This window comes from Globicephala melas, chromosome 12, assembly GCF_963455315.2.
Source record: "Globicephala melas chromosome 12, mGloMel1.2, whole genome shotgun sequence".
In the NCBI taxonomy this organism is placed as follows: Eukaryota; Metazoa; Chordata; class Mammalia; order Artiodactyla; family Delphinidae; genus Globicephala; species Globicephala melas.
Window position 1 is genome coordinate 70,262,077 of NC_083325.1, and position 16,626 is coordinate 70,278,702.

The 16,626-nt window shown below is 46.9% G+C and overlaps 1 protein-coding gene across 3 annotated transcripts in view; it reads left to right on the forward strand.

The window, feature by feature from the left end:
- KIF3C (kinesin family member 3C) overlaps nt 1-16,626 on the forward strand; it is a 45,764-nt gene that overhangs the window by 16,537 nt on the left and 12,601 nt on the right. For 2 of the 3 annotated variants that reach the window (XM_030858202.2, XM_060309476.1), the window contains 6 exons: nt 2,486-2,587; nt 3,225-3,347; nt 4,728-4,846; nt 5,319-5,435; nt 15,945-16,053; nt 16,232-16,404. In XM_030858202.2, the coding sequence (XP_030714062.1) occupies nt 2,486-2,587; nt 3,225-3,347; nt 4,728-4,846; nt 5,319-5,435; nt 15,945-16,053; nt 16,232-16,404 (743 nt within the window). The remainder of the gene's footprint in view (nt 1-2,485; nt 2,588-3,224; nt 3,348-4,727; nt 4,847-5,318; nt 5,436-15,944; nt 16,054-16,231; nt 16,405-16,626) is intronic. The other variant, XM_030858203.2, reaches the window with a different exon arrangement.

The following is a 16,626-nucleotide window of genomic DNA, read 5'->3' on the forward strand; positions in this document are numbered from 1 at the left end:
TGACCTGAAGGAGCACACAGAGGAGAAAGGATGTAAACAAATGATGGGACAATATGGGAAAATAGTAGGAAAGTGTCCTAGCTATTGAGGAGGACTAAGGGAGGAAATACGCAGAGTTGAGGGAATCAGAGAAAACTTCCCAAGATGCTCAGGCTGTCTCGCAGGGGAAGTAGCCATTTTCCAGGTGGATGTGAAGCAGGGAGAGAAGCCTGGTCTTGTGAAAAGGCACAGCCCACTCAAGGGGCTGGGATTCTTTTGGCAAAGCTGGAGCACAGAGCACATGTGGGGAGTAGGTGAGACCAGCCCACGGGGCCAGTAACTGCTACAGACTTTGTGGTTCATCCTGCAAGGAATGGAGGCCCTTTCAATAGTTTGCAGCAGAGGAGAGGCATGTTCAGACTTGTGTGGTTGGCGGATCCCCTTGGGTGTCATGTGGAGAGGGCTGGAAGGGGAAACTGAGGTGGGGGGAGATCCTGGCAATGATCCAGGTGAGTCATGGGGACCACAGTGAAGTGAGCCGTTGTGATGAGGATGAAAAGGAGGGAAGAAGGTGAGCTGTACCCAGAAGACAGACTTGATGGGATTTAATGACTGGCCAGATGAAGGGCTGAGTGAGCTGCAGGGCGGGGACTCAGGTGAGGTGGGTAAGATGCCTGGGGCACACAATTTAAGGAGTCACTCATGCAAAGGGTGGACAAGTGTGACCGTGAGAGAGAAGGAGTCTGTGCTGTGGAGGTGGTGGATGGTGAGATGGTAGCCAGGAGCAGGGCCTGGGGGAGGTGCTAGTGCAGCCCTGGCTACGCTGCCATGGGGAGGGTGCCTTGCTTGGCAACAGCTCCCTCTGAGGCTGCGTGGGGCGGCTCTGACTGGCCCTGCTTCACTCCGTGTCCTCTGTCACCCTCACACAGCCCAACCTCTGACCCCACGAAAGCAACCTTGGACCCCTGTCCTGCTCTGTCCTCCGTGACGGATGGTACAGGGACCCCCTGCTCCCCTATTCTGCCAGCACACCCTGCTTGGAGAGCCCTCAGGCAGGTCAGTGGCTCAAGGTGATTTCAACCTTCCAGGGGGCCTGGGATGAAATCAGTGGACAGCTGGCATGCCCCGGGCAGCACCCTCTGACTAGCAATAATGAAAATGCATTTTTTAAAATTAATTATTTATTTTTGGCTGCTTTGGGTCTTCGTTGCTGCGCGCGGGCTTTCTCTAGTTGCGGCGAGTGGGGGCTACTCTTCGTTGCGGTGTGCGGGCTTCTCATTGCGGTGGCTTCTCTTGTTGCGGAGCACGGGCTCTAGGTGCACGGGCTTCAGTGGTTGCAGCACGTGGGCTCAGTAGTTGTGGCTCGCGTGCTCTAGAGCACAGGTTCAGTAGCTGTGGTGCACTGGCTTAGCTGCTCCGCGGCCTGTTGGATCCTCTCGGACCAGGGCTCGAACCCGTGTCCCCTGCGTTGGGAGGTGGATTCTTAACCACTGCGCCACCAGGGAAGTCCCTGAAAATGCATTTTAACGTAGTCACAACTTAAACAGTTTCCCCTACTCCTTTATTATTTAAGCTTCAGATTCAACCATCACCTATGGAATGTCTGTGCCAAGTGCTGGGTCGGGCTGGGGGTGCTGCACACAGCGCAGGGGCTCAGTGGGGAGACTGGCGTGGAGCTCAGATCTCACCCCTGTCAACTAGCTGCATGGCCTGAGGCTAGTTCCTCTCAGTTTCTTTACTTGTTGCCTGGGGTCTCTCTGGGGGTGAGGATGGAGACACCTGGCAGGTAGCGGTAGCACTCAGCAGATGTTTGCTGTGGCTTTCCTTCCCGGAGCAGAGGCGGCTCCAGGGTTATGGACGTGAGAGGTGACAGATAACTCGGCCGAGACCTTGCAGTTGGTGGGTAGAGCCCAGGTCTTTCTGGCCATCTCCAAAGCTCATGCTGCTTCTGGGGCCCCATGTGCCCCTTAGTGCTGCAGAGTCTTCTCCCTTTGGCTTTTCTTCTGTTTTCCAGCTGAAGATTAGAGCCTTTCCTGCTGCCTGTGTGTGAACCCCCTTCCTGAGTCAGGAGCCAGTTACCTAAAGGGCCGGGCTGCCCAGTGACTGTATCCGGTGTCTCCCCGCCTCCTAACAGCAGCTGGGTCCTGTTGCCAGGATTAGATTGCCACCACACTCCCTTCCCAAGCGTGGTGAACCAGCCTTCCGTATATCCAAAGCAAAGCTTCCATATCCAAAGCAAACAGAGCAGGTACCCTGTATTCTCTGAGGGATTCCCTCTCTGTCTCACCTAATGGTCCTGCTGAGAATGGGAGCCTTGTGCTGGGGCCCAGGAGGCTGGAGGGGAAAACTTCATTCTTACTGAGGGTCATGAGGCTCCTTCTGGGACACATCTTCTGTCCCCTCCTGGAAGGACCACAAAACAGAGAAGCCAGACCTCTCAAGCTGGGGCTGCTGTGGCCCTTTGAAAAGCCCCAAAGCCCATCTCTTCACCCCTCTGTGTCCACAGGCCATGGAGAGCAAGCTGCTCATCGGGGGCAGGAACATCATGGATCACACCAATGAACAGCAGAAGATGCTGGAACTGAAGAGGCAGGAGATTGCCGAGCAGGTAGGGCAGGGGTCTTCAGGTCCCTGGGTTGGGTGGGAGGGGGCACATAGCCTTGAGGTCGCACAGTGGGGCTTAGGGCAGTGAGCCGTCATGGGCTCAGGATCCCTGGAATTACAGCGCTGAGAACCTAAGGTATGCTGCCCTGCATCCCATGGGTCCACTGCCCAGGTGGTGGCTCTCCATGAGGACAGCCTCCGTAAGGCACCAGGTACTCATTCCTGGGCCTTCCACAAAGGTGTGAGTTCTTTGCCAACTGCAGGACTGTGTCCTAAATCATCAAGAACCACAGTTTGTTGGTCTTACCAATCAATTGTGATACTACATGGGAGAGGCTGAGGCAGCTGGAAAGCCAGTATCTGGACATCGGTATATGGGGTTGACACCCCTGGAATGCCCCAGCTGTTAGGGCTGAGGTCTCCTTCTGTGGGGGGCAGTGCCTTGGCAAAAGCGTGGCCGTATGAGCTGAGAAGGTTCAGAGAGGCTCCATTGAGGATGGGGTGGGAGCAATGGATGTGGGCCATGGGGTGCTCCCTGCTGCCTCCTGGCGCCCATGGTCATGACGAAGCCAGGTTCCATGGTAGGCAGAGCTCCCCAGTACATTCTGCTCTGCTGAGTCCTGTGCCCTGCCTTGGCCTAGAAACGCCGCGAACGGGAAATGCAGCAGGAGATGATGCTCCGAGACGAGGAGACCATGGAGCTCCGGGGCACCTACACGTCCCTGCAGCAGGAGGTGGAGGTCAAAACCAAGAAACTCAAGAAGGTGAGATGCCACACAGAACTGGGTCAAGGTGTGTAAGGGCCTGGCAGCCTCTGCCCGAGACGTCACCTGCCCAAGGGGCGTGTGCTTTAGCGACCCCTCCCCGCTTTGCTTGGACTGCTGACCCCCTGAGTTACACTGCGTGGGTGCTGGGTGAGGAGCAGGGGAAGGCGGGGGTCTGGGTGGGGTGGGATAGAGCCTTTCCTCCTGGGCCAGGAGGGGCCAGACAGGCTGGGAACACTTTTACTTCCACTCTCCAGGGTTGCCATCCTCGTGGTCCTGGGTAACTTCTCCCTTTACTCTGGTGTCACCAGTGAGTCACAGTTTGGATAACCAGGCACAGAGCAGGCCAGGGGAGTGGTGGGGAAACCTGAGGAGACTCGAGCCTGGGAGCGCTCAGAGAGGGAGCACAGGGCTCTCCAGGGATGAGAATGTTGGCTGCCAGGACCCTGCAAAGTCCATGGCCAGGGAAAGGCGTGTGCATAAGCTGAGGGCCTAGGGCAGGAAGCGGCAAATTCCAGTCTGGATTCTGGGAAGAACCTGGAGAGCCCTTAGATTGCTGAGGTGTCTGCCCCAGAGCAGGCCAGGCAGAGGCCCAGCTCCAGTGGCAGTTTCCAGGGACACAGCTTTCAGTGGGTTAGGAGTGGGACAGGAAGGTTGGAGCTGCCCTCCACACCCCTACTTTTTTTTTTTTTTTTTGCGGTACGCGGGCCTCTCACTGTTGTGGCCTCTTCCGTTGCGGAGCACAGGCTCCAGACGCGCAGGCTCAGCGGCCATGGCTCACGGGCCCAGCCGCTCCGCAGCATGTGGGATCTTCGCGGAGCAGGGCACAAACCCGTGTCCCCTGCATCGGCAGGCGGACTCCCAACCATTGCGCCACCAGGGAAGCCGGACACCCCTACTTTCGAGAGCCGCTGGAGAGGCAGGAGTAGGATGGGTCACCTTGCAAACTGGCTGAGGCTCCCTTCCTTCCCTGAGCCCTGGATGGCAGTCCTGATACTCGCGTCCTGATTCCGGCTCTTCTGTTATCTCGTTGTATAACCTTGAGCAAGTCTGTGCCTGAGTTTCCTCACCTATAAAAGGGGGTGTTGGACCAGAAGGTCCCTCGGGTCCCTTCAGATTTGAACATTGCACGATGTGGACAGCAGCTGAGAGAGCAGGTTAACAGGCCACAGTGTGGGAGGGACAGGGCAGCCTTTAGAATAACCCATTCCGATGGATGGTGGGGCAGGAGGGAGCTTCAGAGGTGGGCCCTGGGCTCATCCTGGACCGAGCTGGTGGACCCTGAGCCTGCAGCCGTCGGGACCCAGGCTGGGTGAGCGGAGCGGAGCCACATTGGTTGCCACACTGCAACGCCTCTGAGCTGCACCTGTCCCCACCCAGCTCTACGCCAAGCTGCAGGCGGTGAAGGCGGAGATCCAGGACCAGCACGATGAGTACATCCGCGTGCGGCAGGACCTGGAAGAGGCACAGAATGAGCAGACCCGGGAGCTCAAGCTCAAGTAGGGCCCCTCCTCTTTCCATCTGGGGCTCTCACAGCCATCCCTCAGGCCCTGGGCCTCTCCCTGACAGGCTCCTCTCTTTCCTGAAGGCTTCATTCCAACTGTCTCCTCACCCATGTCCATGTACCTTAGGAACAGAATGTGTCTGAGGGATGGGGGAGGGGCCCATTGGAGTTTCCTCTACCTCCTGTCTCCTCCTTACTCTCCTCGGCCTGCATTTGATGCACTCCGCAAAGTGCATGCCAGGTGCTGCCCAGAAGTAACTCCTAAGGCCCTGAGTCTATAATCTTTGCATTAGAAACTGTGATTTGCAAGCTCTATTATTTCTCTAGGGATTCCCTCCCCCCGACTTTTTGGTTTTTCCACCTTCTCTGTTCCCTCTGCCTCTTTGCTTCTTTTTTCTCATCCTTCAACCTTCATATGCACTGTGCGGTCTCACGTGAACCCCTGTCTACCTCATTCCTCCTCCCAGGTACCTAATCATCGAGAACTTCATCCCCCCTGAGGAGAAGAACAAGATCATGAACCGGCTTTTCCTGGACTGCGAGGAGGAGCAATGGAAGTTCCAGCCACTCATGCCCGGTGGAGCGTGAGTCCTTCACCAGCTGTCTGGGCCTAGGGACTTGCCAGCTCGCCCCAGGCCCGGGGTGGCCAGGGGCCTGGGGGAGACAGACGTTTTAGTGGATTGGGGAGGGCTGGGAAGGGTGCAGATGGAGGATGGGTTTCCCAGGACCTAATGTTGGGGTCTCCATGAAGGAAGGGTTGTCAAGTACAGTGTCTCATTGGTCTGGGATGCAGAAAACACTAGCTGGCTAGCATTTGGCCGGTCTGGTGAGTATTCATTTGTCAGATGCCAAAAACAGCAACAACAGATGATATTGCCAAGCACTAACTATGTGTTGGACACTGTAGGAGACTCTGCAGATGGGAGGTAAATCAGACACGGTCAGAGCTCACAGTCCAGTGGGGAATACAGAAAAGTAATCAGATCAAGAAATGATAGAGACGTGAGGTCCTTGTAGCCTCACTCAGCTGGGTGATTCAGCATTTCCACCTGTTTCCACATCCTAGCTCTTAGGTAACAGAGCAAAGTGCATTTAGCTCTGGGTGTGCCTTTCCCTCTGCTGGTGGCCATGAAGAACAAGACTGGATGTTCAAACCCAGCAGAGTGACTACCTCACCCAGCTGGACCACTGTCCCTTCATTGACAATCTGTGTACAGAGGTGTTCAGGAGGCCTGACACCAATGCACTTCCCTAGAGATTCTTTGCTCTATCTATCCTAGGAATATTAACGCCAAGATAGGGCAGGAGTCTCCCCAAAGCTGGGGTGGGAAGCTAGCTGTAGAGGTCTACAGCTTCTCACTGGAGCAACAGATGCCTACTTAATTTGTCTACTTTCTGAAGGGCTGATCCTACGCAAGGCAACACTACACAAGTTTGTAAGTGGCAAGTTCTTGAGTAAAGGACTTTTCAATGGCATCAGTTTGGATTTAAATCCACCTTTCCAATCTAAGTGGAGGCCTGCAGTAGTACGTCATCTAATGCAGAAGTTCTCCACCCTGGCTGCAACTAGAATCACCTGTGAGCTGGGCTCCAGAGAGTCTGATTTAAAGGGTCTTGCATGGATCCCAGGGCTTAAGAAAAATGTTTTTCAAGGCTTCCAGCTGATTCTACAGGAAGCTAGGTTCAAAAACTACTACTCCAGCACCATCTGCTGGAGGAAGATGCTGGGGAGGCTTCTGCTGTGTAGAGTTATTTTGTGCTTACAGAGTTCTTGAGTTTAAAGTTTGTAGGTGGAGGAATTTCTTTACATTGGATAGAGATGGGATGAGAGACGCTCTGAGAAGGCGTGTGTTTTTAAAAAATTTTTAAGTTTGAAAAGCAAGAATAGTACAAAGAATTCCCATATGCCCTTCACCCAAACTCCCCGGTTGTTAGCATCTTGCCACATCTTGCTTTATTAATCCCCTCCCGTCAACCATTTGAAATTAAATTGCAGACAGTCAACCCTTTACCCATATTTCCTAAGAGTGAGGACATTCTCTTACATAACCACAGTACAGTGATCAAATTCAGGAAATTCTGTTACCTCAATAATGTCCTTTACAGCAATTCCTCCACCGGCTCACCTGCGATGGTGCATTGCATTTAATTGTCATGCCTGTTCCATCTCCTTTAATCTGGAACTGAGAATGGATCTTGATTTGAGTTTTGAAAATTTCATGCTTCAGAGGAGTTTATTCATTTCTCAAAACGTTGTCCCTGCAGTTTTTACTTGACCACCTAAGCACAGAATCCAGACTCCAAAGCGTGGTGGGTGCTTTGCCTGAAGCTAAGATAAGCTTTCTGCTTAATGGTTATGAATCTCCATTCTTTGTTCTGGTTATTTTAAGTTTACTTTCTTCCTTTTACTCGAATAACTTTTAAATTAAAAAACCTTTTAAATAACTTCTTTCTCTTTTTTTTTTTGCAAAAATAAAATGGTTTGCATACACTGAAAAACCATTCACAGATTTTTAAAAATAAAACAGCTATCTTAAAACAGCACATGTTAAATAATTTTTAGAGTAGATACCAGTAACACCTTTTTTTTTTTTCTTTTTTTTTTTTGCGGTACGCAGGCCTCTCACTGTTGTGGCCTCTCCCGTTGCGGAGCACAGGCTCCGGACGCGCAGGCTCAGCGGCCATGGCTCACGGGCCCAGCCGCTCCGCTGCATGTGGGATCTTCCCGGACCGGGGCACGAACCCGTGTCCCTTGCATCAGCAGGCGGACTCTCAACCACTGCGCCACCAGGGAAGCCCAGTGACAACTTTTAAAAAGAAAGAAGTCCTCCAAAATATAGATTGGTATCTTTGCTTACTGTTGAGCTATTGCCTTTCCTAGCCTCTTATCCCTCTCTTTGCTTTAAAGGAGAATTTGTGCTCTTTACATGTTCTTTTCTAGGCCTCAGAACCAGAACCTTTCTGGGCAGAGGGAGTTGCCTGTGATGTTCTTTTCCCACCTTTCCCTTCTCTTCTGATTCCCCCCACCATCCTTCTTGCTCTTGGAAAGTAATGCAAAGAGAGAAAGATTCAGTGTTTTCTTTGCCATTAGGAAGCCTAAGAATTCGGCTCTTTCCTCAAAATCTGCTTGTGGGGAATTCCCTGGTGGTCCAGTGGTTGGGACTCCACACTTGCACTGCAGGGAGCACGGGTTTCATTCCTAGTCAGGGAATTAAGATCCCGCATGCCATGAGGAGGCCAAAACAACAAAGAAACAAATAAACAAGCAAAAAACCAACCAAACAAAAAAAAAACGGGCTCAAAGCAGGCAGTGGGCTTTAGCTTACGCTATAGTGTCCCATAACTCTTTGGGAAGAACTGGTCTCGACATACATACCCCTTTGACTTAAATCTGCACACAGTTGCTCCCCAGCCTGCATTTGTACATCTCTATTAGCAGTGCTTCTAACTGGATCCCAGATAGACTGTGTTCCCTTAAAATTTTATATTAAAATTGTAAGGATATAAATACATTTACAAGCTTTTTCAAAATTATGGTTAAGTATATTCACAACTTAAACATGCTGTTTTATACAGAATATATATTTACCTCCTCAGAATACAGAGAGTATATATTTTGTGTAGAAAATATCAAAATATATCTGGGTAAGGGTAAAATGTATTAAGGCAATTGTGACATCCCAGTGTTCTCCACTGTACTTAAATACGGTTGATATAAACAGGTCTTATAAATTTCTTTAAGAAAAATTCCAATAAATAAATTACTTCAAAAAGACATTAGTAAATGCCAGGCAGTCAACTACATGCTATTCTGAATTACTACTACAGGTTATTTTCTTTTTTCTAATGTCACTTGTCCATTGTCTGATAACTGCAATAAATAATATTTATCTCAGAACTTAAAAAAAAAATCACAAAAATACTAAAGAAAAGTAATAATAGGGCATCCCAGACGGTGCAGTGGTTAAGAATCCACCTGCCAATGCAGAGGACACGAGTTTGAGCCCTGGTCTGGGAAGATCCCACATGCCGCGGAACAACTAAGCCCGTGCGCCACAACTACTGAGCCTGCGCTCTAGAGCCCGTGAGCCACAAGTACTGAGTCCGTATGCCACAACTACTGAAGCCCGCTCGCCTAGAGCCCGTGCTCCGCAACAAGAGGAGCCACCACAATGAGAAGCCCACGTACTACAAAGAAGAGTAGCCCCCGCTCGCCACAACTAGAGAAAGCCCACACGCAGCAACGAAGACCCAACACAGCCAAAAATAGATAAATAAATAAATAAATTACAAAAAAAAAAAAAGAAAAATAATAATAGATCTAGGAAGTTTTTATACAAAACAAATTTTTAAAATTACTTTCTACTGGGACTTCCCTGGCGGTTCAGTGGTTAAGACTCCAGGCTTCCACTGCAGAGGGCACGGGTTTGATCCCTGGTGTGGGAACTAAGATCCCACATGCCGCACGGTGCAGCCAAAAATCCTCAAGCTCTGACAGCTCAATAAATTCATTTTTAAATAAATTCAACCTCAATAAATTCATTTTTTTAAAAAATTACTTTTGTATAGCAGCAGTTGGTGGTTAAAATAAAGTAAAAACAATTCCCTCCTAATTGGAATTCCCAAGCATGATAGTGACTCAGCAACAGAGAGCCCCAGGGTAGCATCACGATGTAAGAATCACTGGCCTGGATCTCTGAGATCTTTTGCCCCAAGCCCCTCCTTTCATAGCGGAAGGCTGAGGGTGGGCAGGTCCTTGGACGCAGCTTCCCGCATTTCGGGGAGCCCTGTGGACTGAGACTGTAGAACAAGCTGCCTCTCTGGGAGGATTGGGTCCCACTGTTTGCAACATAACTTAATCAGGGCTGAAAAACCTCTTTCTTCCCAAAGCATATTTAACTAATCAAGGCATTGTCCCATTTGCTCAATTCAAGTGTGGAATATTTTGCTTCCGTTTGGCCTGTGGTGTGTTGGGGATTAGAACACGGAAGGCTGCTCAAAAGGAGAGGAAAAAAGCATTGTTGGAAAGAAATTACCTAAAGTCATACCGTCCCTTTAGAAAACTTTTGTTGGAAAAACGTTTCCCCTCTTCCACTAGCTGCAAGCATTTACCCCACACACTCTTCCCCGAGCCTCTCTTTAAAACAAGGAGTTATTGTCGGGGAGCTCTTGAAACACACCCTGAATCAACTTATTCTGGACGTCTATCCCTTTTTCTTTTTTCTCCACTACCTCTAGGCCACTGCTAGTTGATGCACAATAACTTCAGGTGAGGTCCCTTCCACAATCACAAACAATTTTGTGTTAACGTTACTTTGCAAAACACATTTCTGCAGCCAGCTCTAACCATAACTATTTTACAAATATGACCTTTTATTTTTGGTTACTCATCATGGACCTTATTTTTAATTGTGTTTATACAAAACTGTCTTCTAAGGGTTGTATATTTGGCAATGTCTGTAGCCCATGGTTTACAGTTCACAAAATTCTATTTGTAACTTTAGCCACTTGCCTTTTGCAATCCCTGCTATCCTAGACTCTTTTCAAAGTATCGTGGTGCAGTAGAAAGAGACTGGATTTTGGATTTAGAACGTTCTGAATTCTAGTCCCTGCTCTGCCTTGAGAAGGTTTTTTATTAACCTCTCTGAACCCAAGTTCAGATAAAAGTCGGGATAAAAAAAAAAAAAAATCCCTGCAGTATTATCAAGATTGAAGTGAGATAGTGTGTGTGGTGTGTGTTGGAGGTGGGGTGGAGGGTGTTCCAGGCCAGTACCTGGCACAGAGAAGATGATCCATAAATGGCTGCAATAGTACCAGTAAAAAAAAAAAAAAAAAAAATAGTACCAGTAAGCCAGTATGATAATTGTGGGCACTCCAGAGAAACTAGTTTGCCATCATGCCTTACAAGTGCCATAGAAGGACAGTTTGGTTTGTTGCTTTCGTTCTAGATTTTGATCTTTAAATCAGGCTGCCTCCAAATTTAGAGAGAGAGAGAGCAGAGCATTCCTTGCTCTAAATAGAATCAGGATAGAAAGTTAAACTGGTTTCCTTACAGAGGCAAAGTTTACCTCAGTCAGAACATGCTCAGCTCTGAGTTGAGTCCCTAGATTCATTCACAGGCCTGTGACAGCTGAAAAAGAATCTGAAACAGGGAGAAGTTTTTGCCTGCCCGGGCAGGCTGTGTGCCGTGAGAAGGGGAACTGGGAAGAAGAGTGGGATTTCAGACATGCAGGGGGGATGCTACAAGGTGGACAGCTCACCTGCAGGGAGGGAGGGATCCAATCATGGAGAAAAGTCAGATTTGCTGTGTCAGGTGCTTGTAAAGGACCGAGAAGTAAAACACACCCTATGATGCTGGCTGCCGGGTTTCAGAACAGGAGGGGGGAAAGGTGGTGAGCAGACAGAGCTGGTAATGAGATTGGGGTCAGCCTCTGAGATGGGACTGAGAGAGAACTTTTTAATATTAAGAGGAAAATCTATATAATCTCGTGATAGAAGCCATGTGGAGGGAGGGTCGTAAGAGAACTCTGGGGATCTACGACGCACAGGATAGCTGTTGTGGGTTTCTTTCAAGAGGGGTGGATACTTGCAGAGCCAGGCCTCCACTCTAGGCTGTCAGCCACAACCTGCTTACTACAGACGGATCAATCATGGAAAGTAGGCCTGAGGCAGAGGACAGAGTAGATGGGAAGCTTGGTGTCCCAATTACAGACTCCCCTCCCCCACCCCCTGCTTCCCACCTGCCACCCAGAATAGCCCTGGCATCTTTATTGGGTCAGGCTGCCAATTCGCCCTGATCCACTGCTCTGCTCACCCAGCCCTGTCCCCCTGTGCTGTTCCCAGAGCCTGCAGCCTTCAAGGCACACTCAGGCCCAGGCTGTTCTGTGTGCGCTCCTGAAAGACAGCGTGGCATCCTAAAAAGAGTATTTGGGAAGAATCCATTCCGAGTCTCTTCCTAATTGTACGATCTTGGACACAAAGGCGCTTTTGCTTTTCTGAGCCTCATCTCCTTGTCTGCCCTGCCTGCACCTCAGGAGGTTGTAAAGTTCAAATGGGATGCACAGATGCACCTTATAAATGATAAGTTGTTATTTTACTGATCTTCCCGCTCCCCTCCCCCGGTGCTGCCACTGTCCACATGCACAGCCCGCCCACCTTCCAGAGGGTCCATAGCAGCAGAACCAGCTGGGGCTTCCACAGCCTTGTCTTCCTTGTTTTCATCTATGAAGAGGGGTCGGCAGGGACCCTAAGTGGGATCCGCACTCTTTTATATACACTTGGTAAAAAAAAAACCCTGGGAATGTGGTTCTTGTTACTCTCTGTGGCAGAAGGCGGGCATTGTTCCGTCGGCGCCTGCACGGCTTGTTCTCCTATTCAAGGACAGAGTGTCCTATCTCTGAATTACTCAGCCTGTTTCTTCTCTTCTGTTTTCTGTCTGCCTTTTGGCTTTTTTCGTTGCTCATCTGTATCCCTGTTTGAAATTAGCAAGTGGAATTGAGAATTAATAATCATCACAGCTGCCACGTGTTGAGCCCTTGAGGTGTACTGTGCTAAGTGCTTATCCTGTTTAATCTCAGCAGTTCTGTAGGATCGCGATGAGATATCTGAGGCTCAGATACTAAGCCGCTTCCCAAGGTAACAGAGTTGTAAGGGGTAGAGCCAACATTCAAACTCAGATCTACCTCACTCCAAACCCTGTATTGTGTTTTTTAGTGGAAATAACTTGTTTTCTTTCCTATCTTTGTTTTGAATAATACAATACCTCACACTCATTAAGTTGCTGAGAGTAAAAAGTCTTAACATACCATGAGTTGGCCAGGATATAGAGCAATGGGAACTTTCTCGTGGTATATAGCCACTTGGAAAAGCAATTTGGCAATTTGGTAAAGCGGAAAATGCACATCGGAACCATTCCGTTCCTGGGTATATACCCCAGGGAAACTTGACTATGTACTTCAAGATACCTACACAGAACTCTTCACAACAGCACTGTGTTAAATAGAAAGGGAGAGAGAAAAAGGAATTGACCTAGATGTCTATCAACAAGAGAATATATTAAAAATATATATATATATAACATATATAAAATGCTATATTGAAACCTTAAGATAGTCAATATAGTTAAACTTTAATCATCTAATCTAGAGCAGCATGGATAAATATAAAAGCCATGTTTGTTGGGCACAAAACAATATAGTGTGTATACCATACAGTATAAAACTAAGAAGTAGGCATACAGATACCATATATATTGTTTATGAATAGCCACATATATAAATAAGTATAAAAATATGCCTGACATTGATAAGCACGAAACTCAAGAGAGTGATTAATTCTGGGGAAGGAAAGTGATGGAGTCTTAAAAACTGTGTCTACATTTTATTTCTTAAAGATTTGGTGTTAAGTATAATAAAATGTTAAGATTTGACAATGCTGGATGATAGGCGAACAGATATATATTCCATGCTTTTCTGAGTATTTGAAATAGTTTATTAGATATAAGATTAACCATACATTGTAAAAAATTTAGATATTGCAGAAAGGCATAAAGGTAATAAAAATCACCCATAATCACTCGATCCAAAGACAATCATTGTTAACATTTTGTTGAATATCCAGACTTTTTTCTAAGCATCCACGCACGTACACACACTCCTATAAAAACAAAACAAAAAAATGTCATCTTTTTATCTGCTTTTTTATTTACTATGTTGTGGAAACCTTTTCATGTCTACACAGAGCCATAAGACAATTGAAATGACTACATACTATTCCTTCACCTGGCTGAATAATAAACTGGTCCCTATTGGTGCACATTTGGGTTGTTTCTAATTGTTTGCATTTGTAAATAATATTGCAGCAAACATCTCTGCTTATAAATTGTCCCTATCTCTGATTATTTCCTTAGGGAAATTCCTAGGACTGGGAATTTGGGTCAAAGAATATGCACTTTTTAAAAGCCAAGCCTGGGAGTTCCCTAGTGGTCTAGTGGTTAGGGTTCAGTGCCTTCAGCACTCAGTCCCTGGTTGGGGAACTGAGATCCTGCAGACCACGATACACGGCCAAAAAATCAAACAAAAAAAGCCAAGCCTGAGTTTTGTATGTTTTATAAATGATACCTTTATTGAGATGTAATTCACGTATCATAAAATTCACCATTTTAAAGGGTATAATTCAGTGGATTTTAGTATATTCACAGAGTTGTATAACATTACCACTGTCTAATTCCAGAACATTTTCATCACTCCAGAAAGAAACCCCAAACCCATTAGCTGTCACTTCTCATTCTCCCCAGTGTCCCCCATCCCTAGGAAACCACCAATCTACTTTCTGTCACTATGGACTTGCCTATTCCAGATACTTGATATAAATGGAATCATATCACATGTGGTCTTTGGTGTCTGCCTTCTTTCACTTGGCAAAATGTTTTCAAGTTTCATCCACCTTGTAGCATGCATCAGTCCTTCATTCCTTTTTGTTGCCAAATAATATTCCATTCTATGATATTCCACATTTTGTTTATTCATAAGTCAATGGTCATTGGGGTTATTTCTACTTTCTGGCTATTATGAATAATGCTTCTATGAACATTTATATACAAGTTTTTGCGTGAGCATGATTTCAATTCTCTTGATTATATGTATCTAGTAGTGGAAGTACTAGGTCATATGGCAACTCTATGTTTAACTTTTTGAAAAACTACCAAACTGTTTCCAAAGTGACTGCATCATTTTATATTCCCACCAACAATGCATGAAGTTCCCCATTTCTCTATATCTTCACCAACATGTGCTCTTTTCTGTCTTCTTTGATTATAGTCATCCTAGTGGCTGTGAAGTGGTATCTCATTATGGTTTTGATTCACATTTCCATAATGACTAATCATGTTGAGCTTTTCTTGTGCTTATTGGCCATTTGTATATTTTCTTCGGAGAAATGGCTACCCAGATCTTTTGTCCATTTTTACACAGGGTTATTTGTCTTTTTATTCTTCATGTGTAAATGTTACTTATATATTCTAGATGTAAGTCCTTCATCACATTTATGAGTTGCAAGTAATTTCTCCCATTTTGAAGATTGTTATTTCACTTTTTTTATGATGTTCCTTGAAGCACAGAAATTTTTAGTTTTCAATGAAGTCCTATTTATTTTTTCTTTGGTTGCTTGGGCTTTTGATGTCATATCTAAGAAACCATTGCCTAATCTAAGGTCATGAAGATTTACTCCTTTGTTTTATTCTAAGAGTTTTATAGTTTTAGCTCCTACATTTAAGTCTATGATTAATTTTGAGTTAGTTTTTTATATATGGTACAAGGGAAGGGTCCAACTTCATTTTCTTGTGTGTGGATATCCAGTTGTCCCTGTAGCATTTGCTGAAGAGACTGTTCACTCCCTGTTGAATGGTCTTGGTACCCTTGTAGAGAATCAATTGACTGAAAATATTGGGCTGGCCAAAGAGTTCGTTCGGCTTTTTCAGTAACATCTTACGGAAAAACCTGAACCAACTTTTTGGCCCACCCCATATGAGGGTTTATTTCTAGATTCTCAATTCTATTCCATTGGTCCATAGGTCGGTCCTTCTGCCAGTATCACACAGCCTTGGTTACTATAGCTTTGAAATAAGTTTTGAAACTGGGAAATGTGAATCCTCTACTTTTGTTATTTTTCAAGATTGTTTTGGCTAGTTTGGAACACCTGCAGTTCAAGCCTGAGTTTCTAATCATTTTATTGTGTTAAATCCTATGAAGGAAAATGAAAAGCAGAACCACTAATTGATGGTTTTATATAGTGTGTGAAGTCAGTCTACGAGTCTGACAGCTAAAAATAAGATTGGATTTCCTTTCTTTTTTCCAGCCTTTAGTCAAACCTTTTCACTGTGGAAAATAATTGAAGCAACAAGAGTGGAGAAATATGTGTCTCCTTGTGTTATACTGTTTTGAGCTGTCAGGTTGTATTAGAGCAAAGAAAAGAAAATTCCAGAACCTGCAGTCTGCAGGGCCTACTGACTACCTGAATGGTGCTTAACCCATCATGATATCATTTTCCCTTTGTGTTCGGAGGAAATAGATTTAAATATAGCCTCTTCCCTACAGCAGTAACAGCCAAATGAAGAAGCGGCCAACATCTGCAGTGGGCTACAAGAGGCCTATCAGCCAGTATGCTCGGGTTGCCATGGCAATGGGGTCACACCCCAGGTATAGGGTAAGAAGCTGGGAAGTAGAAGGGGGGAGGGGAGAGAGCGCCCAAGGGAGGTGATGCTCACAACCTCTGCTTCCTCTACCTGCCTCATCACCCTTGCTACTCCCGTTATTTCCCAAGTGCCCAGAAGATGCAGGCATCAGGGCCAGTGCTCACGTCTGGCCTGATATTCCCACCACAGGCCGAGAACATCATGTTTCTGGAGTTGGATGTGTCCCCTCCAGCGGTCTTTGAGATGGAATTCTCTCATGATCAAGAACAAGACCCCCGTGCATTACACATGGAGAGACTCATGCGGTTGGACAGCTTTCTGGAAAGACCTTCCACATCTAAAGTCCGAAAGTCCAGATCCTGGTCAGTACCATCACGGTCAGAGTGGGCAGTAGACTTAGAAGGCATGGTAACCCCATGGGCTGGTTGAGGCTGAGGAGGGCTTGGGTTGTACCCAAAGGGCATGAAGGGAGAGTGAAAACTGGGGCTGTGGGAGCCAACTTCCTACAGCAAGAGGATGAGGGAAAGAAAAGTCCTCACTTTTCTGTTTCCTGCACTTCCCCACCCTCCCCTCTCGCCCACCTC